The sequence below is a fragment of the Lissotriton helveticus genome, chromosome 3_1 (assembly GCF_964261635.1).
Source record: "Lissotriton helveticus chromosome 3_1, aLisHel1.1, whole genome shotgun sequence".
Classification (NCBI taxonomy): Eukaryota; Metazoa; Chordata; class Amphibia; order Caudata; family Salamandridae; genus Lissotriton; species Lissotriton helveticus.
Window position 1 is genome coordinate 635,755,001 of NC_136061.1, and position 24,633 is coordinate 635,779,633.

Below are 24,633 nucleotides of genomic sequence, written 5' to 3' on the forward strand. Positions count from 1 at the left end.
CGCTATCATCTAATTCTAGTGTAAAACTCGATTTGTATTCCCAGCACCGCAAACACTAGCTGTGTGGTGCAACACCTGCAGTTTACTTGGCCCTCTTGAAAAGTCTTAAGTGGGTTGAGTATTGGCCCTCTGAAAATATCACAATTAAATTTAGTGCACATGCGCTTTAAACGTGCTACATTTTAACCTCAATTTGCTTATCAAGATATGCTTGGAATTCTGAATTCTGAGCAAGCATATAAAGCCTCAATTTGCCTCAATTTGCTTTTTGCCATGTCTGTTTTTTCATCATGATACAGGGTTTTCATGATTTTTCTTCTTTCTAAGGAGCAACTAGGAGAAGTGTTCTTTAATACTTCCCACATTTAGATTTCCTGTACAGGCAGATGTAATATCCTTTTATCTTCCTCCTTTTCTTCTCAAACTATGAATGTGGTCAACCTATTGCTACTATATTTATTGTCAACATCTCTGCTTCCGCCATGTTATTTGTGTTCACGTGTTCATTATTTTAACGACTTGTGAGTTCTTAAATTGTGTCCAAGGTCCTCTCGCCTCCAGTCAATGTTTTATATGCAGTGATTATCTCTTGTCCTGTGTGAACATATTTTTGAATTTCATTGATTATCTGTTACATCTGCAAATTGCTAGATGCAGATTTCCTTCTAGCCAGCCTCCCTTGGAGTATGCATCACTGGCACTGGTAGAATAATTCAAGGCTGAAGGTAAAGTGAGGAATATTTCTTACATTTTATAGCCAGTTTCCCTCTACCGTAAATAAGCAGGCTGGTTTTCTTAATGTTGCATGCTCATTTAACGTTTTATGCACTCAGAGTATTGCTAATTTATGAATGTTATTGCTGTTCTGCTAAGCCCTGCCTGGTTGTCCTGTAATTTATTTCCTTTGCCTTGTACCTGCAAACGTTACTACTCTAAAATATAACAACCCATGCTTCTGTATCGGTTCAACCTGCTTCTTCCTGAATGCTCCTTTTTGGTTCGAAATGTCAATAAAGATGTTCTTTTGTCTCTCAACCTGAGGTGGTCCATTCCAAATCTTAATAATAAACCATTTTAGCATTACAGGTATGGAAACTCTACTGAAGGTGACTGTAAAAAAACTGGAAAATAAATACCTTCTTTTATGAGGTGGCAGCCCATTACAAGCTAAATATTAATTTAATTAACTGTTCCGTTATTAGATGCTATAGCAAATATGAAAGCTACTTGCAAAACACTTTTCAGATGACACTTAACGCATGGTTTGAAAAAGATTCCCCTATGTGTGCAGCTAGTATTGGGATCCTGAGTGAGGGCTTCCCGCTTAAAAAGATGGGAGATCCTCTATAAACCATTCACGCACTCCAAAATGGGACTCCAGGAACTCAAATGCCAGGATGCTATATTCAGTGGTATAAAGCAGTGCGGCTGAAGAACAACCAGAAAAATGCTTTAAAATATGGCCACCAGCTTCCAAACTAGTGATAGGGGGTTTGGACAAAATATCGAAGAAAACATCTAGGCCTAGATGTAGGTAATTTCATTTGACCACTTCTTAAATACCGAATTTTACCGAATCGGTGTTTCAGAAGTGGTAAAATAGAGGGGGGGTGGGGGGGGGGGGTGTAGGTATTACAGAATCGGTAAATACCGAATCGTTAAGATTCGGTATTTACCGATTCTGTAAATTCCGATTCGGTAATGCCCATTGATTCCTATGGGCATTGAAGCCCATAGGAATCAATGGGCATTACCGAATCGGTATTTACCGATTCTGTAAATACCGATTCCAGCAAGGGTGCAGGGGGTGTCACTTTGACACCCTCTAGCACCCCAAATACAGGCATGTTTGCCATGTGGCTCACAGACATGCCCTAAGGGCATGTCTGTCTGTCACATGGCATAGGTGTGCATGCACACCTGGATTCGGTATTTTACCACCCAATTGGATTGGGTGGTAAAATACCAAATCTGAAAGGCCTTTGGGACTCAGAAGAGTCCCACCTACATCTAGAAGTTACCAAATCGGTAAAATACCGATTCGGTAAAATTGGCCCCCTACATCCCAATAACCCATTTACCGGTCGGTAACGGCCGAAATCGGCCGTTACCGGCCGGTAAATGGCCACCTACATCTGGCCCCTAGTGTAGATAAAATATTGTGTCAAGAATATTGAGGACACAACTATCATATTGCGAAGGTAAGTTTCTCAGAGATGGAAATATATTACTATGCTTAACTCCACATATATGTACCTTGATGATTCAATCTACGTAGATGTGGAGTTGAGAATAGCACATCTGTTCTCACCTATTTCCACTTACTTTCTTGGTATTTTAGTTCTCAATATTTTTTACACAATATTCTGTCCACATGATATTTTTCACTTTGGTATTTTGTCAAACAACGACTGCATTGTCTCCATCACAAATGGTATTTCTTTGCCTTTCTGAATGAAAGTTGAGAATGTATTTATCCTCAAACCCATCCAACAAATCTGAATCAGTTGCTCTGAATCGTGCATGTGTGGTGTGTCAGGCATAATTCCCAAGAATCCTCCTGCTCCTCAACACCTGCCTGTACCCTCCTGTGTAGGTGCTTAAACAATAGTGGGTGAATTTCGAGATGTACGTGTACACCACTAAAATTCACCCTGAGAGCCAGGCAAATACCACCAGTTGCCTAGAACATGCTCATCACTTCATGACTGTATGATTGCTGCCTCTGCGATTCGATTTTCTCCACGAGGCAGTAGACGCCACGCAGTTGCGGTTATTAGCACGCCTAGCTTTTTATCAGGTATCCGGTTCATATTTTAATGCTTCTATCAGCTCGTTTTCTCCGTGTGCCATTTAAGACACGCCGCTTCTCACGAGACAACAGACGCCACTGCGTTGGGATAATCATTACGCTAAGCACCTGACAGGCACTTAACCTGTGTTTTCACGTTTTCATCAGCTCAATGCTCCATCAATATATGAGCCATTATATACGCTACGTCAGCAACTGAAGACTCTTGAAGCCACTGCTTAGCTTACTACCAGCGTTTACCTGGCCTTATTCATCTGCACAGTGCAGCGCCTGACGTTTGGGGATGCAAGACCTCCTCCACTAAGTTGCTGAGCTTTCGCCAGCTTTTAACTCTATCTGGTGCAACATATGCTGCCATGATCATTTGATCTACAAAGTGATATCAGCTACCTTACAGATAAAAAGACCTAATGCAAAGACTCCGATTGGATCTATCTCTACACGGTTTTTCTTCCAACATTCTAAAGCGCTTATGTTTGCTACAAGATGGTAGCATCCTGAGGAAGACACTTCTCATGTGTTGAAACGCGTAGACGAAAACCATCTCCCCTTCAGATCATTGGGAATATCTGTATACATAATAATTCACATCCACTGATTCTCTAATGAAAGAATTTTTTATTGTTATTTGTTATTTGTTTCTATGTCATTGATTATCCTCATGACCTTTTTATCAATTTTATCCAATTAAATCCCCAAATGCAAACTTTGTGCCTGATTATTTTTTACTAATTTGTCGTCACTTGAACTCTGCCAGTATAGCTGTTTTTGCCTGGGTGCGTTATTTTTCCATAATCTGATTGCTGCCCCTGAACAGAACCACATCTCAAAATATAGTACTATGAATCAGACTGCTCCTCACACATTCTCCTGACCTGGTCTGTCCCCACTGAAAGACAGGAACAGAGGAATCATTTTGACACAAATCTCACAGTTATTCCTCAAATCAATACTTTTGTCAAGAGGATGAACATACAACTCTCCAAGTTCAAGGGTGATTAGACTGCTGTAATGTGAATTAGCCTTCCAAAAAGGTCACATACAAGTTGCACAGCCTTCAACACCAAGAATCCATAAAATCTGTGCAGAGATGTTACCATGTAAAACTAGGACCCCCTTTTCCCCCTCCAGAGCACTGCTCTCAGGGGGTGTACTTACAGTGATTGCGCCCCCTGAGAGCTTCTTTGCCTCTTTGCCTGTGTCTCTAATATAGCGATACAAAAGGGGATGATGGACGGAGCGTTTGAACAAATCAAACACTCACCCCCAGTCAACTGATCTGGGTTTAATCCATCACCATTCTTTAGTTCACTCAGCCACCCCAGTTCAGACATGGCTATATGCAAATCAGTCTGACCCTGTGCCTCGTGGGAACAGTCCAGCCCGAACTGCCAAGCCATGTCTTCCCTGGACCGGAAACAAGCATCCTGGGACCGGTTTCGGATTCATAATCCTCATCAGCCAGGCTATCTTGAATCCAGTGGCCAAGTGAACAAGGGACTCACGTCTGAGCATACCCTGCCACACTTAGGGCGAACAAAGCGATACAAAAGGGGATGATGGACGGAGCGTTTGAACTAATCAAACACTCACCCCCAGTCAACTGATCTGGGTTTAATCCATCACCATTCTTTAGTTCACTCAGCCACCCCAGTGCAGACATGGCTATATGCAAATCAGTCTGACCCTGTGCCTCGTGGGAACAGTCCAGCCCGAACTGCCAAGCCATGTCTTCCCTGGACCGGAAACAAGCATCCTGGGACCGGTTTCGGATTCATAATCCTCATCACCCATCAGCCAGGCTATCTTGAATCCAGTGGCCAAGTGAACAAGGGACTCACGTCTGAGCATACCCTGCCACACTTAGGGCGATCAAAGCGATACAAAAGGGGATGATGGACGGAGCGTTTGAACAAATCAAACACTCACCCCCAGTCAACTGATCTGGGTTTAATCCATCACCATTCTTTAGTTCACTCAGCCACCCCAGTTCAGACATGGCTATTGTGCAAATCAGTCCGACCCTGTGCCTCGTGGGAACAGTCCAGCCCGAACTGCCAAGCCATGTCTTCCCTGGACCGGAAACAAGCATCCTGGGACCGGTTTCGGATTCATAATACTCATCAGCCAGGCTATCTTGAATCCAGTGGCCAAGTGAACAAGGGACTCACGTCTGAGCATACCCTGCCACACTTAGGGCGAACAAAGCGATACAAAAGGGGATGATGGACGGAGCGTTTGAACAAATCAAACACTCACCCCAGGTCAACTGATCTGGGTTTAATCCATCACCATTCTTTAGTTCACTCAGCCACCCCAGTTCAGACATGGCTATATGCAAATCAGTCTGACCCTGTGCCTCGTGGGAACTGTCCAGCCCGAACTGCCAAGCCATGTCTTCCCTGGACCGGAAACAAGCATCCTGGGACCGGTTTCGGATTCATAATCCTCATCAGCCAGGCTATCTTGAATCCAGTGGCCAAGTGAACAAAGGACTCACGTCTGAGCATACCCTGCCACACTTAGGGCGAACAAAGCGATACAAAAGGGGATGATGGACGGAGCGTTTGAACAAATCAAACACTCACCCCCAGTCAACTGATCTGGGTTTAATCCATCACCATTCTTTAGTTCACTCAGCCACCCCAGTTCAGACATGGCTATTGTGCAAATCAGTCCGACCCTGTGCCTCATGGGAACAGTCCAGCCCGAACTGCCAAGCCATGTCTTCCCTGGACCGGAAACAAGCATCCTGGGACCGGTTTCGGATTCATAATCCTCATCAGCCAGGCTATCTTGAATCCAGTGGCCAAGTGAACAAGGGACTCACGTCTGAGCATACCCTGCCACACTTAGGGCGAACAAAGCGATACAAAAGGGGATGATGGACGGAGCGTTTGAACAAATCAAACACTCACCCCCAGTCAACTGATCTGGGTTTAATCCATCACCATTCTTTAGTTCACTCAGCCACCCCAGTTCAGACATGGCTATATGCAAATCAGTCTGACCCTGTGCCTCGTGGGAACTGTCCAGCCCGAACTGCCAAGCCATGTCTTCCCTGGACCGGAAACAAGCATCCTGGGACCGGTTTCGGATTCATAATCCTCATCAGCCAGGCTATCTTGAATCCAGTGGCCAAGTGAACAAGGGACTCACGTCTGAGCATACCCTGCCACACTTAGGGCGAACAAAGCGATACAAAAGGGGATGATGGACGGAGCGTTTGAACAAATCAAACACTCACCCCCAGTCAACTGATTGGGTTTGATCCATCACCATTCTTTAGTTCACTCAGCCACCCCAGAGGTGGAGGGACCGTCCGCAGGGGCAGCGGCGGTCCCTCCGTGCAAATTAGGATGTGACCGCCACCCTGGCGGTCACATCCTGTATGTTTAACATTGCGGCGGGTGCTGCTTGAAGCAGCACCCGCCGCAATGTTAAAACTGCATGTTTTACATTTACATGCACAAAGCGGCAGGCAACGCGCGGTGCCTGCCGCTTTGTGCATGTAAATGCTGGGGGGTAGGTACCCCCCATGTGCACCCCCCACCCCCGACACCCTGGGGGCCCACAACGGGCCCCCAAACACCAATGTCCACATGCTTTTCCACGGCGGAAAAGCCGCTGCGGAAAAGCATGTGTCCGTGCACATCGTAATTTGGCTGACGGTGTCTTGCAGACACCGTCACCAAATAGCCCTCCACAACCCGCGGTGGCCGCGGCGGTTAATCCGCATCCTCCAGGCCGGCGGTGGCTTCCGCCGGTCCGGGGGATGCGGATTAACCACCATCCTAATCAGCCCCTTAGAGAGTGCCACCACTCCTCCCTCTGCTCCTCTGTAAAAGTCTAGCCCTTTCCTTAACCACCTGAGCAACAAAGGAAAAATAAAGTGATAATGACAATGTGTTTTTTATTTTTTCCTGTTTGACCCAGAGCAGTGGGGTGACGCTCCTCTGCCGTAGTAGAGGAGCCGCCCCTGATTTCACTGCTTTCTCCTAGCTTTTCCCACGTTTTCACTGCTTTCTCCTTGCTTTTTCCCTCATTTTTTGTGTCTTCTCCTTGCTTTTACCTCGTTTGCACTGCATTCTCTGTGCTTTTTCCCCCATTTCTGAGTGCCTTCTCCTTGCTTTATCCTAGTGTTCAGTGCTTTCTTCTTGGTTTTCCCACCTTTTTTGAGTGCCTTCTCCTTGCTTTCCCTCGTTTTTACTACTTTCTCCTTGCTTTTCCCCTATTTTTTGAGTGCTTTCTCCTTGCTTTTCCCTCGTGTTCATAGCTTTTTCCTTGTTTTGTCCTTCTAATATTTGACTGATCTCAGCAAGAACCAGCGCCTGGATAGTTTCTCTAAGTTGATTGATCGATTGATCTGCTTTGCTTGAGTCACTCAGAAAAGCCTTACATCTTATGTCAGAATCTGCCCGAAAGACTCCATAACCTCCTTTTTTTTTAATTAACTCAAAATGCCACTGCCAAGCTTCTCCTCAACACTCTGTGTCGCCACTGCATATCAGCCCTCGGCAGCTCTCCATTTGTTGTCTAATGTGAAGCATTCACAAATCGAAGCCCTATTTCTAAAGTGCAGCACCGTCCACATTCGAGGCCCAAGGATCTTTGCAATCTAGACTCACTCTGCATCCCTACTCATAATATCCGTGTGCTAATAAAAAAAATCGAATTATCCCTTGGATCAACAAAGCTAGACAAGGTGAACCTTTATCTTTCATTGTCCCTCTCTATGGAATACACTTCCACTGGCCATACGAAGTTAAGTGTCGGAAAACATTAAAATAAATTGAAAACCTGGCTTATCACTCAATAATTCGATTGAATGTCTGACAAAATATCGAAATCAAAAATATCGAAATACAAAAATATCGGAACAAAAATATCGAAGTCAAAAATATAGGAATCCTATCCCATACAAGGTAAGTACAAAAATATCGAAAAAATAATATCGTAGTACAAAAATATCGAAATTAAAAATATCGTTTTTTTAAATGTATTAATAATAATGTAAAAATAATTATAAAATACATATAATGTTACAAATATTAAATAAAAATATTAAAACATAATTAAAAAATTAAAACTAATACATATACATTTAAAATAAATTAAAAACTTAATAATTTAATGTAATTTTATATTTTTTAATTTCATTTAATTGATTTAATTTAAATTTATTTTATTTTTACCCTGTACAACTGTACCCCAAAACCCCAAAACTGACCCTGAACCCTAAAAATACCCCTTTACCCAAAAACCCAAAACTGACCCTGAACCCTAAAAATACCCCTTCACCCATGAACTGAAAACTGACCCTGAACCCTAAAAATACCCCTTTACCCAAAAACTGAAAACTGACCCTGAATCCTAAAAATACCCCTTTACCCATGAACTGAAAACTGACCCATAACCCTAAAAATACCCCTTTACCCAAAAACTGAAAACTGACCCTGAACCCTAAAAATACCCCTTTACCCAAAAACTGAAAACTGACCCTAAAAATACACCTTTACCCAAAAACTGAAAACTGACCCTGAACCCTAAAAATACCCCTTTACCCATGAACTGAAAACTGACCCAGAACCCTAAAAATACCCCTTTACCCAAAAACTGAAAACTGACCCTGAACCCTAAAAATACCCCTTTACCCAAAAACTGAAAACTGACCCTGAACCCCAAAAATACCCCTTTACCCATGAACTGAAAACTGACCCTGAACCCTAAAAATACCCCTGTACCCATGAACTGAAAACTGACCCTGAACCCTAAAAATACCCCTGTACCCAAAATTAATTAATATTATTTAATTACCAATTAATTATTAATTAACAATAACAATAAAGTAAATATATTAGCACATTTGCTGTAATTAATTTAATTTAATAATTAATATTATTTTGCACAATTAATTAATTAAGAATAACAATAAATTATATATAAAAAAATTACTATAATTGATGTAATTAAATAATTAATAATAATTAATTACCAACTAATTAATAATTATAAATATGTAAAAAATTATAATATTTAATTAACTAATGAATAGAAATTAATTACCAATTAATTATTAATTAAAATATGTACAAACATATATCAATTAATTAATTATTATTAAATTACTTCCCACCCTATTCCCCTATAAACCCATAACCCGCTACAGAACATATTTATCTATTAATAAATTAATTAAAAATAATTAAAAATTAATTCTCAATTAATTAATTAATAATTCCTACTAATTAATAATTAATTTAACATAATTAAATTACTTCCCACCCTATTCCCCTATAAACCCACAACCCGCTACAGTAGTAAAAGACAATATTTAATAAAATAACATTAAAAATAAATAATAAAACATAATAAATACAATATAATATACACTAAATTTATTTAAAAATTGATATTAGTAACATCAAAGTTATTAATTTCGATATTATTAACATCGATATTTACAACTTCGATATTACTGATATCATGCCAATATCGATATTTAGACTTTCGATATTACTTACCTTCGATATTTTTGTATATCGATATTTAAACTTCGATATTTTTGCATATCGATATTTAAAAATCGATATTTTGTCTGTGTACCAATTCGATTAGCCCCGTGTTATATAAGTATAGCTCTAACACGTCAATGCCAGGATGCCTCACTGTGTAAACAGCGCGCTTCTAGACATACTCTATACCATGGGTACTCATAGTACGGCCCGCGAGCCAGGGGCGACCCGGCAAGCCTTCCTCGGCGGCCCGTGGACCTTGCAAACATCAGTACCCATGTATTATTATTATTATTTTTTTTAAAGAGTGTCTGCTGCAGCGCGACTCAGAGAGTGTCTGCTGCTCTGTGGGGGCCGGGCGATTCTCACATAGCCAAGTGGAGCTGGAGGGGCCTAAGATGAGGTGAAATACAACAAAGCCTCATTAGCATGTAAATGGCCTTTAACAACCTGTGAAGTGCTTGGGTGCGGCTGTGTGTGTGTGTGTGTGCACCTGGAAGCTGTCTCAGCCCTGGCTGACACGCAGGAAGGGTGTGATGACAGAGGGAGATAGAAAGAGGGTGGGAGGGAGAGAGGGAGAAAGGGAGGGGGAGCGTGAGGGAGTGAGGGAGTGAGGGAGGGGAGAGCGAGGAAGAGAGGGAGACAGGGAGGGGGAGTGAGAGAGGGGGAGTCAGAGGGGGGGTTAAGAGAGGGGGAAGTGAGAGAGGGGGAGTGAGAGAGGGAGGGAGTGAGAGAGAGACAGACAGAGGGAAGGAGACGGAGAGACAGACCGAGAGGGAGGGATGGAGAGGGAGTGAGGGAGGGGGACAGAGGGAGAGGGAGCGAGAGCGAGAGAGGGAAGGAGAGAGGGAGGGAGCGAGAGAGGGAGCGGGAGAGGGAGCGAGAGAGGGAGGGAGCGAGAGAGGAAGGGAGTGAGTGAGCGAGGGAGGGAGTGAGTAAGGGAGGGAGTGAGAGAGAGACAGACAGAGGGAAGGAGACAGAGAGAGACAGACAGAGGGAGGGATGGAGAGAGGGAGCGAGGGAGGGAGGGAGAGAGGGAGAGGAGCGAGCGAGGGAGGGAAAGAGGGAGAGGGAGCGAGAGAGGGAGTGGGAGCGAGAGAGGGAGGGAGAGAGGGAGAGGGAGCAAGCGGGAGAGGGAGAGCGGGAGAGGGAGCAAGAGGGAGCGGGAGAGCGGGAGAGGGAGCAAGAGAGGGAGCGAGAGAGGGAGCGAGAGAGGGAGGGAGAGAGGGAGCGAGGGAGAGAGAGAGGGAGGGAGAGAGGGAGGGAGTGAGAGAGGGAGGGAGTGAGAGAAGGAGTGAGAGAGAGGAAGTGAGAGAGACAGACAGAGGGAGGGAGGGAGAGGGAAGGAGCGAGAGAGGGAAGGAGCGAGGGAAGGAGCGAGGGAGGGAAGGAGCGAGGTAACAAGGGAGGGAGTGAGGGAGAGGGAGGGAGGGGGGAGGGAGAGAGGGAGAGAGGGAGAGAGGGAATGAGGGAGAGAGAGTGAGAGAGGGAGCGAGGGAGGGAGAGAGATGTGTGTATGCAGGGTCTGGTGGCTCAGTGGATGAAGGCATCTGCTGCAGGGACCTGTGATCAACCTCATGGTCGTAGTTTTTTTTTTGTTGATCTAGCCCGTCCCCTCCCCCACTGATCCCGCCGCCACTGGTGCGGCCCTCGGACACAAACCACACTGTAAATTTGGCCCTCAAGAGAAAGTTTGTGAGTACCCATGCTCTATACTATGCTATGCAGATTTCCAAAGTGCATGGATACCTGTAGGTTTCCCAGTGCTGGCTAAGACATAGCTTTGCTTCGGGACAAATGGAGAAACACAGGGGCTATTAAGTGGATATAGTCATGCTTTTAGCCTTTTCCTGAACTGTGATTCGTTGTTTAGGTTTCTTAATTGTATTCATAAACATACATATTTATTTAATTAAAGGGGTGTCAAAAGATTTCAAGTGTATTGATTTTTTCATCAAACCATAACCAAAGGAAAGGTTATGGGAACCCGCTGGTTCTCTGTTAAAAAAATAAAATTCTATCATAGAGAAAGATCGTTTGAGTGCACCGCCCTTGCGCGTTCAGACTGTCTCGAAGTAAAAAGCCTTTGTGATACAATAATCCTAGTTAATGGAAAACGTTATGGGGCTATAAATTGAAGCCATACATATAAATGTATCTAAAATGTACATTTTGTACGTTGGAGAAAACCTGAAATAAACCACTATAGACTGAAATATAAATGTGTAAACAAATGGTAAGACTTACTATTTTCTTTTTATTCATGTTTGTTTTTCATTTTCACGAGCAACAGATTGGTTGACCAAAACGAGACAACACTGCATGTGACAAATGGCCTCACCAGAACATTTAATGAATGATTGTTAATCAAACTGGATTGAGGTTTGAGGTTTGGATTGAGGTGCAACCGAGAGAGACAGCATATGCTTCACTCTCTTGAGGATTCGATGAGAGTGGTACAGTAGTTCACCTCACCATTGCAACTATACAACTTGTTTTTCTCGAACTGGGATATTTGTCTCCAGAAACATATAATATTCTAAAAGAAAAGAAAGGCTATGGCTGTGCAAAACAAAACCTAATCCGAGAAAAAAAACCAATGATAAACAATAATCGCAGTCCAAGGAAAACTTGAGCACGAGTCTACTAGACTGAATTTGAGTTTGCTGAGCACACCGGTGTCCAGTATGTCAGCAGACTTCCAACTTATGACAAGGCCACGGTTGAAACTATATTTTAATCAATAGTGACTCCTCATCTGAAATTAGTCAAACAAATGAAGTAAAACAGCAGTCAATGCTTTGTTTACTGAATAATTAGAGATCAGCAAACATTATTGAACAGTGTGTGCGAGGTGAGAAAATATGCCAACTTTGTGCATCACACAAGGTGAGAAATGACCCTAAAAAACAAACCTCATTACTATTGCTATCTTGTTAGGGTCATTTTTCACTGTGTGTTTTGCATCCCTTGTGTGTGAGGTATGAGCAACAAGAACGTCTTTTCACATCCCACATTGTTGAGTATTGATTCTTGTTCTCCAATTATTCTGTACACAAGCATTGACTGCTATTCAACTTTATTTGTCTTTACTAATTTCAGATTAGAGGTCACTGTTGTGTAAACTATACATTTGTACACCCAGGTCCCTAGTGATTTCAGGGTTCACCATTCTTCTTCATTACAGTTAGCAATATATCATACGTCCCACAGGCTGCGTTACATTTCTACACCAAAGTGGTGGCAGCTTCTAGGTAAGGGGCCCATTTGTTCCAGGTGCTGCCAGACATTTGCAACTACATGAGACCACTGAAAATGAGGCTCCACGCAGGGCTGCAGTCAGTGTCCACATAGTTCTCATAAGATCCATGGTGGGACACTAAACCTAGGGTTTCCTAAGCTCCTACACCATTTCCATGGTGATCTTTTGTGAAGTTAATTCCGCAAGAAAAGGGAGGGGTTCACTTGTTCTAAAGCGGGTGGCAGTTCTGTCGCTGTGCCTTGTTGAGTGAACCTCAGGTCTTAGTAGAAGCAGAAGTGTCTCGTCCACCAGCAGGTCCAATAATGGCCTGAAGGAGCACATGATAAATCTGCCACTTTTTGTCAGATGCGCCACAATCATTTTCATAATCAGGCTCAATATTTAAATTGATGAAAAAATTCAAAGAATACTAAATGCGACTATAACTCAAAAGCCTAAATATCGGCCAAGCGTCGAACCTTATTTCATTGTTGAACAAATGGAAACAAAAGTTTTGCTGTGGAATACATTTTTATGACCTTTCTTTTGGATGACAGGTTAAGAATATTTAAGGCTGTGAACCATTAGGAGATACCATGATAAGTAATGAGTGTCAAGTGCAGATGCTGTGTATATTCTTCAGATACATGGCAGATGAGCATCAGCTTTGATTGTGTGCTATCAAGGGTTGCAGTAAGAGGGGTAGTGTTTGGTAGCAATGTTTCTTGCTGAAGTCGTACATGCCCGCACGCGGCATGTAGTTTGGTGGGAAGTGCATGGCGCAATCTCATGCCCAATGTAGGATGCTGAGTAGATGGCTATGCTCCACGTAGGAGGGACTGCCATGAGCTCCTCTATTTTTAGCATGCCTGGATGAAGTTTCACAACAGTGTTCAAAGCCTACAAAGTGAGGGATGGTGTATTATTTTACTGGTTGGTGTGAACAGTTTGAAAATAGTTTGGGACTAAATATTGAGGGAATCTTGTGTGTGGCAGCTTGATTATATACTGTAGTCTAGTTCTAGACATATGATGGTAACACATGTGTGGGTTTGAAAGATAAGCTGCATATTCCTAAAAGGGTCTTGCATTGCTTCTTTGTTCCAGTACTAAAGATGCCTTCTTTTGCATGCTGGCAATATGCACACTATATATATTGTGACTAGTTGTTTTGAAGTATGTATGACGTGTGTGCCTGTGGATGACAGAATCGCTCTATTACAAAGTCACCATGGAAACACGCACACGTATAATGCAGAAATTAAATATTGCATCTTGGGCTCCCAAATATCACTGTCTAAAGCAATCGATTGACGTGCTTACCTGATGGCCAGGTAGCCCAGGAGGACCTGGGGGGCCAGGTGGACCAGGCGGACCCTAAAGAAGAGACACAAATCAAAACAAATGAGGAAGAGGCAAGGTGAGCTCCAGCAGCTGGAAAAATAAAGGCAAAAGCAGCCCAGCCTGTAGAGGAAGGAATTCAGGAATGGGAAAAATAATCTAATCAGAAAGGTAATCTTATTCCTAAAGAACAAACTTGGTAGGATTGAGGGGAGGAAGATGAGAAACAGGGAGAAGGCAGAGAACCGAGGGCCTTCAAAATTACAGACCAACTCAGTCCTTTTTGATTTGTCATTGGTTGAGTTGAAACATATAATTTTATTGGCCTTATGAACTGCACAACGTGGTAGGTGCGAGGGTGCTAGGGTGTATGTATACATTTTCTAAGGGGATATCACCTGGCTGCATGGATGTCTGTATCACCACAATTTCAATGACAAGGCGTATTTCTAAAGTCTAAAGCAGCTAAAGGAATGAGATTATTGGAAAGACCAACCTACTGAAGAGGCTCCTACTAAATTAATTACTTTGTACAGAAACAAAACAGGACCCTTGATGGTTGGTTCAGGAAGTGACAATAAATGCTTTTTACCATCAGAAATGGCTGCCATCCAGGTCATCAATGTCAGAAAACAAGGGTGTCGTTTTTACCATAATTTACCTTTGGGAGCCAATCAACATTGTAGTGAATGCAATTAGATACATCTTAAAGCTTGCCATGAACATCATAGTATTCCATTGTACCAGTGTGACACATTCACTTATTGGAACATCTATTTTAAACTGTCCTGACTAGTGTAATGGTCTAGCCTGCTCATCTTCCTAGTGACTATAGTATTCCATTGTATCTCGTGGCAAATCATTGCATCAAGGCATCTCCATTTTCTCTGTTTATGCAGGTACTGTAGTATACCCACAGGGGTACGTAGTTGAAGTTCAATATTTGGTTTCAGGTAAGAGGTGGCAACTCCAAGGTGGTTCCAGGTATGGGCACCCTCTGGTACAGGTAGAAATCAGCATTTCAAAATGACAGCTTCCCATTTCCTTAAAACATGTCAAGATGGCCACCTAAATGCAACTGAAGCTCATTTTTCCAAAGAGTCATGGTCACTTTTCTTTCTGTTTCTTGATCTTTTCCTTCTGTAAATAAATACCTGGGTTCTGCAACATGGTATGCCAGAATACTTCCACTTTCGTTTGGTCTGCAAAGTCAACACCTTTTTCCAGAACTGCTTTCCTTATCTTTTCATTAGGAATATGATCCTGTTCTTGCTATTTGTCTTCTCTCAGATTGATGTTTTCCTCTTCAGCCTACATCTTGCTCAAGTTCTGAGATAGACTATCCAGCTCATGTGTCAATTACTGACTGGAGTTTTTATTCCTATGGCTTTTTCTTCCATCTGTTAACTTCATTTTCCAAAGGCATTCTTTCATGGTCAGCCATGTGATTTCTACGACAGGTTTACTATTTCTGATGGTCTCCAACAAAGAGCAAATGGAATGGGCCTTGCATCCTGTCCTTCATATGCCCTAACACTTGGCCTCCCAACAGACCAAACAGATATCTTCATTTGGTGCAGATGCCTCATCCACTGTACGATTTAAGCATCTGGAACATTTTGTTCCAACATTGCTGAGTAGTATAAAATAGTGATAAGATTATAAAGTTACCTGCCTGAAACACAGAGGATTCAGGAGGGTTGGGGTGGGGGGGGGGTGGGAGGGCTGAGACTGCAGTGAGATGAACCAATGGTGTCCTGTATCCTCCACACAAATCAGTCTGTCAAGGCTATGGAACTGGCAATTCAATGTTGTAAAGGATATGGAATAGACAGGCTTCCTGTTAACACTGTCTTCTTCAGGCCTAAGACACACTGGTCGTAGAAACCCTACTAAAAGTATATTTGCTTAGCATTGGCTTGTATTGCAGAGTCCTGTCTTTGGGAGATTGAAATAATTAACAACCTTCATTTCCCATCTCCCACCCTAAGGCTCCCATACCACACCATGACTGTTGTTCCTTCCATCTCCCACTTGAGATGGTGCACAGAACCCCAAAGCTGCCTTTTGATTGCATGTAGCACCAACAAAGCCTTGAAAACCTTAAAGCAGCTAAGAAAGAAAGACGGTTGCGTGACAGCATAAGAAGGAATGACTGGGGCAAATGAGAGGCAAGGGTGAGAAAGATAAGAAGCTCCGAGAGAGGGTGAAAGGGACAAACAGACAGGCAAGATCAGAAGGAATCCTTTATTACTTAACACTTAGGAGAAGTAGGAATTCAGGTAATAAGGGAGAAGTGGGGGTAGAGAAAATTAGATGAGTTGGACCAGTAGAAGGAAATAAAAAACAATTGCGCAGGACAGGAAATCAAAAGAAAGAGAGGTGAACACATGGGGATCAATCTTGGAGTATGAAGGCAAGAGGAGAAAGAAGTGAATAGGTGAACTATAATCTAAGGGTCGAAATTTGTAAGTAATATTATTGATAAAATGATAAGGAGAAGAATAAATCAAGAGGAGGCTAGAGAAAAGGCTTAAAGAATGTACAGAGAAAAGAGAAGGGAATATAACAAGAGTGTAAGAATTCCATCAGATATGCAACTTTTTTCGGTTTTCTTTTTGTTTTTCTGGCCTGCTCTTTTTTCAGTCACATGAAGACACTCCACACCAAACAGATATTTCTGGAAGCTTTGATTGGTTCCTCTCTTTCATGACTTTGGATGAAGGCTAGCTAAAGTGAAGAAGAAAGGCGATGAATGCCAGGCACACAAATATGAACTTCTCACGTCAAATTTCTCTTCATCTATGCCTGCACACTAAATTATAGAGTCTAAATCATGTGAAAGTTGGTGAGTCCTATAGGTTTGCCACTTTCTAATTGTTACCTAACCCCAATTCCTCAGTTTCCTGCTGACATTGGCTGGTGGGGTATTGGTAACTCACATGGTATTTGTAATTCTGTCTGCCATCAGGGGTCTATGAGAAGAAGGACACTTAGACAGATGCTAAAACAGGCTTCTCTTACAACTCCAGTCTATGCACATCTCTTTGTCCAGGGCTATGGTGGAAGATTACCTTTACTTTCAGGGCAAGAGAGTTTCAGCAACATCCTTGTCCACCTATCGGATTTTAAACCCTTCGCCTGTTATCTAAAACAGACTAAACTGATTAGATAGACTTAACCGTAAACAGCCAAAAATAACCTGCTTACGATTAAAACCATTCCCTGTTCTTTGGTGAAATTTGGACTAGGAGACAGAAACAAAATTCCCTTTCCTTTATTAAGATGTAATTTGGGCAGCCCAAGAAATGCAAAATGGCATATCTGAGCCATCAAGGGAATACTTTTTCTTGGCTAGAGAAGGAAAAATAATGTCAAGAAAAGAAAGTAAAGAAAGCTGGATTAATGCACAGGGGTAAGGGTAAAGTGTAAGAAAACTAAATACAGAACAGAGGAGATACAAGGGAATTCAGATCAGTTGGGTAAAAACAATGAGGAATAGAAAGTGAATAGTAGGGGAAAAATGGGGCAAGGGTGAAGGAACGAATAGGGAAGTTAAAGGGAAGTTAAAGGGATATGGTGTGAGAATTTCAGGAATTACATGGAAGGGGAATGAAGGAGAGAATGAGTGATACAGAGGAAGAAGGGATGAGTAGGTGAGGAATAAACAGGAGAAGAGGTAACAAGGTGAAAGTTTAAATGAGAGAGGGGAAAGGGTCTGGAAACGTAGAGCAGAGAAGAATATAACGATAGAGATGGGAGAAGAAAAGGCAGACGAAGACGAACCTGCAGACCCAGCTGCCATGTGTTTTCACTCCCCATTCCTGGCGCACCCTGCGGAGCCAAAAGAAGTAGCTTAGTTTAGTAATGCAACTGCGTCCCCAGAGTGCATAGGATCTAGAACAAACAGCACCACAAAGGTCTGGGCCAAGGGCCATGCATCCTTAGTCCAATAGCAAGGCAGGCAGCATCCTAAAGAAGACCAAGTACTTACAGGCATTCCAGAGAAGCTTGGGGTAGGCTGGCAAGAGCACTCCCCACGATCACCCTGTAAAAAAGTGCAAGAAGATTAGTCCACCTTTGGCTATTGGATAAAAGGTCCAGGACTGTGATGTCACACGGTAATCAAAGGAGTTTTTCTTATCTGTTACTTGATGGACAGTGATGGACAGTGAAGATCCTTAAAAGGAAATCCTCAATAACCATATAACCCATGCGCAAAAATCTGTGTTAGTCTATGCAGGCATTGATATCCCTGACACACTTAGTAGAGAGGCACATCTCTTGATTCGACGCGAACATCAGCGGCTTATCAAGCAGCTCAATATAACGGTAATGTACAAAGCAGGTAAATAGCACAAAGCTTACTTTTTCTCCTCGTGCTCCTTTGTCACCCTGTGGGGATCAAAACACATTAAATGTTAATGAGAAAATCAAAGAGAGGGAAAACCTAGAAGAAAGGACCTATAGCAAAAGGAGTGAACAATAGGAATAAGGAGAAATGAATAGAAGATGTAAAGAAGAGAGAAATGTAAATAAAAAGAAAATAAGAACGAAAATAGAATGCATTACAAGAAGGAAAAGGAGCAAGGAATGAAGACCGGGTGTAGAAGTAAGAAAGAGAGGCCATATGAAGGAAAAAGAAAGGAAGAAGGAAATAAGTGGGAGTATTATGGCATGTGGTCAGGCTATAGATGAAGAGAAAGTACAAGATTCAAAGCAATGGAGAACATGATGAAAGGAAACTTCTATTGTTGAGGCACCGATGGCCGACATGGTGGAGAGAGGTAAGGTGACCGAATTACATACCGATACTCCATTCACTCCGGGGATGCCAGGTTGCCCTTGCTGTCCATCACGGCCCTGTGGAGAGGTTCAGTAGAAGAGATGTTACTGCTGGTTCGCAAAGAAGCAGAGCGAGCACCTGAACATGAGTGTTGTTGGAAATGACTCTTTTTTAGGGTGCTTTCCCTCGACTTTTTGCTTTTCTCCCTCCTGGTTTTCCTTGGATCTATGGGCTAGCCTTAGGACTTTGAGCACTTTTGACACTGCCCCTCAGTGCCGAATCACTGTGCTTGTCATATACATTCTGATGATTGGTGTATACATAATTGTCTGGTTTGAGTTAGCTGTACAACCCATGTATAGGGATAAAACATATACCTATGTATGTACCGATTACTATTACTTGGCTTGGCATTTAAAAAGCTACTTGCCAAGATTCTGAATGTCTCTCGCTACATTGGAGTGCTCCCTGGCGGCAGGGTGCGGTGTCAGGAAGAGGTAGGGCATGCATGCGGGTGTGCACAATGCACTGGTAATGAATGGCATCAAATGGTGTGTTTGGTACAGTAGGGCCTGCTACTCACTTTGGATTGACATAAGGGATTTGTGAAACGTCTATTGAGCTGGATTTTCCTATCTTGTTCAGTTCCTGTAAAACAGCCAAACGCTCATGTCAAATGGTGTTTCTGCCGCAATTGTGCTGGGATTGTCAAGGTCTGGGACCCACATCATTTTTCCTCAAAGAGGACTTCGTGAGGAGTCAGACCACCCAGGGATTTTCTCAGCATGTTATTGAGTTCCTGCTGGACCCCATATAGGTGATGGGCCCAACTGCGATCTGAGCCTAGTACCCTTGCTGTTAAAGACTGCTTTAATTCGCAGTGTTTCTTCTTCACAATTGTATTTACCCAGGGATGGTATGGAGATATGAAATGCAGGGTCACACCCAAACTTCCCATTGCCTCTTTTTAAGCCCTAGCGCTAAACGCTGGACCCTGGTCCGAATGAAATGTGCTATCTGCATAAGTCCTGATAAAGACTCAAGGATCCTTTATAAAAGTTTTGGTGTTAGCCGACCGCTGTGGCCATACCTACAAGAATCGAGATCAGGAATCCACTGCTACCAAGATGTACTTGTAAGCCCCATCTGATGACAGAGGGTCGCAATGGTCCGAGTAGACACAAGCCAGAGGCTTGATTGAAATCAATAGAGGTGTCTGGGGTGGATTAACTATGGTGGAACCCTTCATCGGCTGGTAGATGTCGCTTTTAAGGACAAAGTCCTTGGTCTGTTTGTAGAGACCTGTCCACCAATAGCACTGCTGCAATAATGAAATTCTCACCCCCACACGTGCAGAGGCCAGACCCTTGTGTGCAGCATGTATTAACCCCAATCTGCTATCAGTGTTTGGTATTACTCTAGCCCCCGATCCAGGAATGTGAGCACATGGAATGGTCTGTGCATCTAACTTGAAGGAGTAGTTGGGCAGGTGGGTGTCGTCGCAAGCAGCATTGACACCCACCATGATGTCTCTGTCACTCGTGCTAGAACGTGTATGTGTAGCAACTGCAGCAGTATGAACTCTTGCTATTGCTGCTTCTTCAATTATGGAATTCTCTGCAATGTGAACGTCGTCAACACATTTGGTGACTCAATGTGCGGATTACTTGAGTCCATGGCAAGCAGTTTTTCAGCTTTGCCACCTGTTCCCAAAGCATCTAGTGCTTTATTGTGCAAACCTTTAAATCTCTGAATCCATTCTGGCTCTAATAGTGTAGATATTTATTAGAGGACTGGACAAAGTAATATGATTCACACACAATAAGTGTGGGAAATCCTGGATCCGTATTTCCTAGTGCCAGGATTAGAGCCTTTAGTTCTGCCAGCTGCGATGTGCAGTCACCAAGTAACTGTGTGTAGGTTTTCTAAGGCTGAAATTCTCCATTCTGCATGCGCCCTTTTGCAATTGCGCATACTGCTGAGTATTGGTGCTTAGTCCCTAGGGTAGGCTGGGCAGAACTGTCAGTATATATGATGTAATAATATTTATCTAGAGGCATTATTTCATTAGGCAGAGGATGTTCTTGTTCGTACTGCTGAAAAACTTGTATTAGTGGTGTAGAATCAAATCTGGTTGGTGATGGCTTCTAAGGTCAGCACCGGGGTCATGACAATTATTCGTTTATCCTGAGCCAGGGTTCGCTCTCTCATCACAGCAGTCTGCACTGCTGTCAGGATTTTTTTAGTAGGTGAAAAACGCATTTTAGCATGAGAGTATAAATGCAATTTATATGCATCTGGTACTGTGTCACCTTCATTGCACGTGACGTAAGTATATCCGGATGCCCCCTCGATGATGCAGATCACCATGTTTGTTGAGTTCACAGGCTTGTGTAAATGACATGTCAGCTTGTACGGAACATAAAATATTTGTGTGTTCCTGCGCCCAATGTGTGCTCAATGTGTGCTTCAGAAGTCAGGAAGTATCATGTTGTAGAATGGTTTAACCCATTCTGCGTAGTCTGGAATATATTCTACCAGAGTTTAGGAATCCCAATATGGATTGTAGTCCTTTCAATGTCATTGGAGGTTAAAGCAGCGCACATTTCTTTAAGAAGTGCGTTGCAAGGCTTTTACCTGCACTTAACAGCTCATACTTAGAAAACGGACATTAAGGTTGGCAATTTATAAAAAAGTTTAATTGAATTTGTAGCCCATGTGAGCATATCCTAGAACTATGTGATCTAATCTTGTCAAGTGTTTCATGAGATCATCATTTATCAGATACATGTCATTGGCATAGGACAACACCTGATCACCAACATTTTGAAGTTGCTCTGTTTCTCTGGCTGAAAACAGCCCCGGGCTATTCTTATACTCCTGGGGCAATCAACAGAATTGCCTCTGAGAGCCTAGTGCTAAGAATCCAGTTAGATATCTGCTTTCAGGTGATATATTCTGTCAGAAAAATCAATTTGAGATATCAAGTGTTGCTTTGTATTTCTTCGACACAATGTTGTTGATTAGTGCGGCACTGTGTAAATTCTGTACTGCAAATGTGCGAGTAGCTGTGTTTAAGTGTCTAATATTAGATACATTGAATGGTCCAGTTTCATTATTGGAAACAAAGGATTATTCAAAGATGAGGTGCACCTTTCTATTACACCTGGTGTGTTCAAGTTGTTCTAGGATTTCCCTAACTGTTTTTTTAGCTTGATGATTAATTGGGTATTGCCATTGAGGTAATGGGGTCATCCTCATTGGGACCTCATGATAAGGGGAACCATCAACCCACCCTACATGGTTTTGGTATAACGCAGTACTAACACCCACTCCATGGCGTAGTTTCAAAGTAACTGCATGTCTGCAGTGTTCTGCAAGGTTTAATGCCTGATCATCTACGTCTCCAGACATAACTAAAAATGAATTAAAGAGTGGGTAACTCAGTGGGAATTGGATCCTTTAAGAGTTCAAGCCTGAACAACCTACAGCCAATACATAGGAGTTACCTACTCAGCTGAAGAGGATTTTCCCTACCAATATGGACGTCTCTGGTTAGGAGATAAGTAGGGGACTCTGAGGAGGTAGGATTGAACTACTCAGGTGATCCAAAAAAATAAGAACCCAACCAACGTTAGCGATGCCATGTCATGTAGTTTTCACCCTACGGTAGGAACTGAGCGTTTGTGGACAGCATAACTGTTGAGATGATGCCAGACTAACTCCATGCACCCCCTCAGGATATATCTTCCTATAGGCCAGCTAGCTCACAGTGCCACCATAAGGCCTGGCAGGTTGCAAATGCTTCTGGCAACCACTGAACATGACAACCTTGATTCTCCAGGAATCGTGGTAACAGATTTAGAACCCTTTTACTCAGTCACTTGTGCTCTCCTTCTCTCAGAGAAATATACAAGAAATACACAGTGGGACGTTTTCAATATTTATTGAACCAACGTGATTCTTATATAATATGAATTTGCCGCAATACTCAATAGTTGGATGCAAATGAAAGTTATTAGAAGTCTTCGGACAGTGAACATAATGAAAAGTTCCACCATTGTGCTGAAACTTTGTATATCTATGCTAGCATATAAAACAATATAGAACTCTGGCATACTTCTACTATGTGTTCCCTAACCGAAGTGTCAAGGGCATGTGTATGTGTCGTGGTTTCGAGCTGGACACCCCTCGTAGAGATATCAGCAGGGCTGAAGCATCAGCATGTAGAAACATCGTCAATGACAGCAGAGCGCTCCTCCACCAACACCCGAAAATTGATATTTATTTATAACCAGAAGCATTCTTGCAGAGATCTTGGTCAGGTTGCCATTGTTTATGTGTTATAGTTAGGTCTGTCGCAACATGCACAAAACAATCGCATTTGCACAATGTATGTATTAACCGTTTACATAATGTGTCAAGGTATCATGATAGAGTTCTTGCGAAGTTTGTTTGTAAGCAAGTATAGTTTCCTAAAAACTAATCTGCACTGTCACGTTTGCAAATGTGTGGCAAAAGTCATTGTGTGAGAGTAAAGGCATCTTTAGGAAGAAACCTGTGTATATGTAAAAACGGCAGTGTTTCCAGCTAGCCCTAAGTGGGACACATGACAGAAGAGTGGCAGTATAGTGTTTATATCGATAAGTTATTAATGGCAAATACTCTCCTGTGGTGCAAGTGGATTTGACATTACTAACATGAAAATACCACTTTGGGAAAGTGGGCATTTCTGTGCTTGTGGTTCTGTGTGCCAATCTGCCTGTCTCCAATCCAGATGAGGGTGCTTGGGGGACAGCTACATCTGTACATTCCAGATAAAACTGCCATAATCGAGGAGCTCAAGGGAAACTGCAGACATGTGACTCTGAGGAGCCTTTCTAGGACGGATATGTGAGAGTGAAATTGGCACCAGCATTCCAAGGGGTAGGGTCTTGGCTCCCCTAAAGATATAGATCAAGCCTCTCAGGGTAGAATAGCAGACAGGACAACATTTAGAGAGGGTCCATGTATTTAAAAGCTGGCTTTTGAAATTATCTCCTCTTCAAAAGCCCTTGTGGGTATAACTACTGGTGCTCTGCCCTCAGAAGCTAGAGACGTTTTTGGGATTGGAACCATACTACGCTGGTTTGACGCTGGGACATTGACAAGATGAGCTATTGGGGTGGGTGAGACTACAACTGGATTATCTGCAGACTTGTTGTGGCCTGGGGCTTATTGTGCTCCAGGGAAGGGGACCATCACTTGGTGGATTTTGTCTGGAAGTTACTGGCCTGCAGCAACTGTCATGGCCTGGGTCCCTAAGCACTCTCCAAGTGCCAGTTGGTAGGCCTCCTGTCCACGAGATCCTAGGGACAGAAAGGATCTCCCCTTTTCATCGAGGTCATAAGGAACGCACAGGGTGCGGCAGAAACGGGTGAAAGTGATCATTGGTTTGGACAAAGACCATCCTGACATGCATCATAATAACACTGTGCAGAAGAGTGTGCTCGCAAAGATCAGCGGCCCACCTGAGGTGTTGGAATGTAAGGAGTTTGAGGAGTGAACGGAAGTTTGCCGAGTCCGAGGGACCAGTGCTTGCAATTGGAAACCTGGTCTAGCTTGCACTCAGTAGCGTGTGGAGCACGAGGAGTGTTGGGGGACATTTGCCGAGCCTGCGGGACCTGAGCTGGAAGCCTAGACTGTGCCCAACCTCCAGATTGGGAGGACAAAAGTGCCTGACATCACAACCTCCATCCGAGGCCGCTGGCTCCCTGTCCCTAGACTCGCGCCACAAGGGACTCTGTTGTGGAGAATATCGTGGCTGGGTGCCCAAGGCTGGCTGCCTGCAGCAACTGTTGCTTGCACCTCCGTTCGAGGAGAAACATTTCTCCAACTGGGAAGCACACCAGCTTCCGGTGTCACAGTCTATTGCCTCCAGGGGGGAGGTGTAGGGGGG

At 43.1% G+C, this 24,633-nt stretch overlaps 1 protein-coding gene across 5 annotated transcripts in view; it reads right to left on the reverse strand.

The window, feature by feature from the left end:
• COL16A1 (collagen type XVI alpha 1 chain) overlaps positions 1-24,633 on the reverse strand; it is a 950,832-nt gene that overhangs the window by 278,999 nt on the left and 647,200 nt on the right. For all 5 annotated transcript variants that reach the window (XM_078680648.1, XM_078680645.1, XM_078680647.1 and 2 more), the window contains 5 exons: positions 18,719-18,772; positions 18,278-18,304; positions 17,904-17,957; positions 17,696-17,743; positions 13,892-13,945 (listed from right to left, as the gene is read on the reverse strand). In XM_078680648.1, the coding sequence (XP_078536774.1) occupies positions 13,892-13,945; positions 17,696-17,743; positions 17,904-17,957; positions 18,278-18,304; positions 18,719-18,772 (237 nt within the window). The remainder of the gene's footprint in view (positions 1-13,891; positions 13,946-17,695; positions 17,744-17,903; positions 17,958-18,277; positions 18,305-18,718; positions 18,773-24,633) is intronic.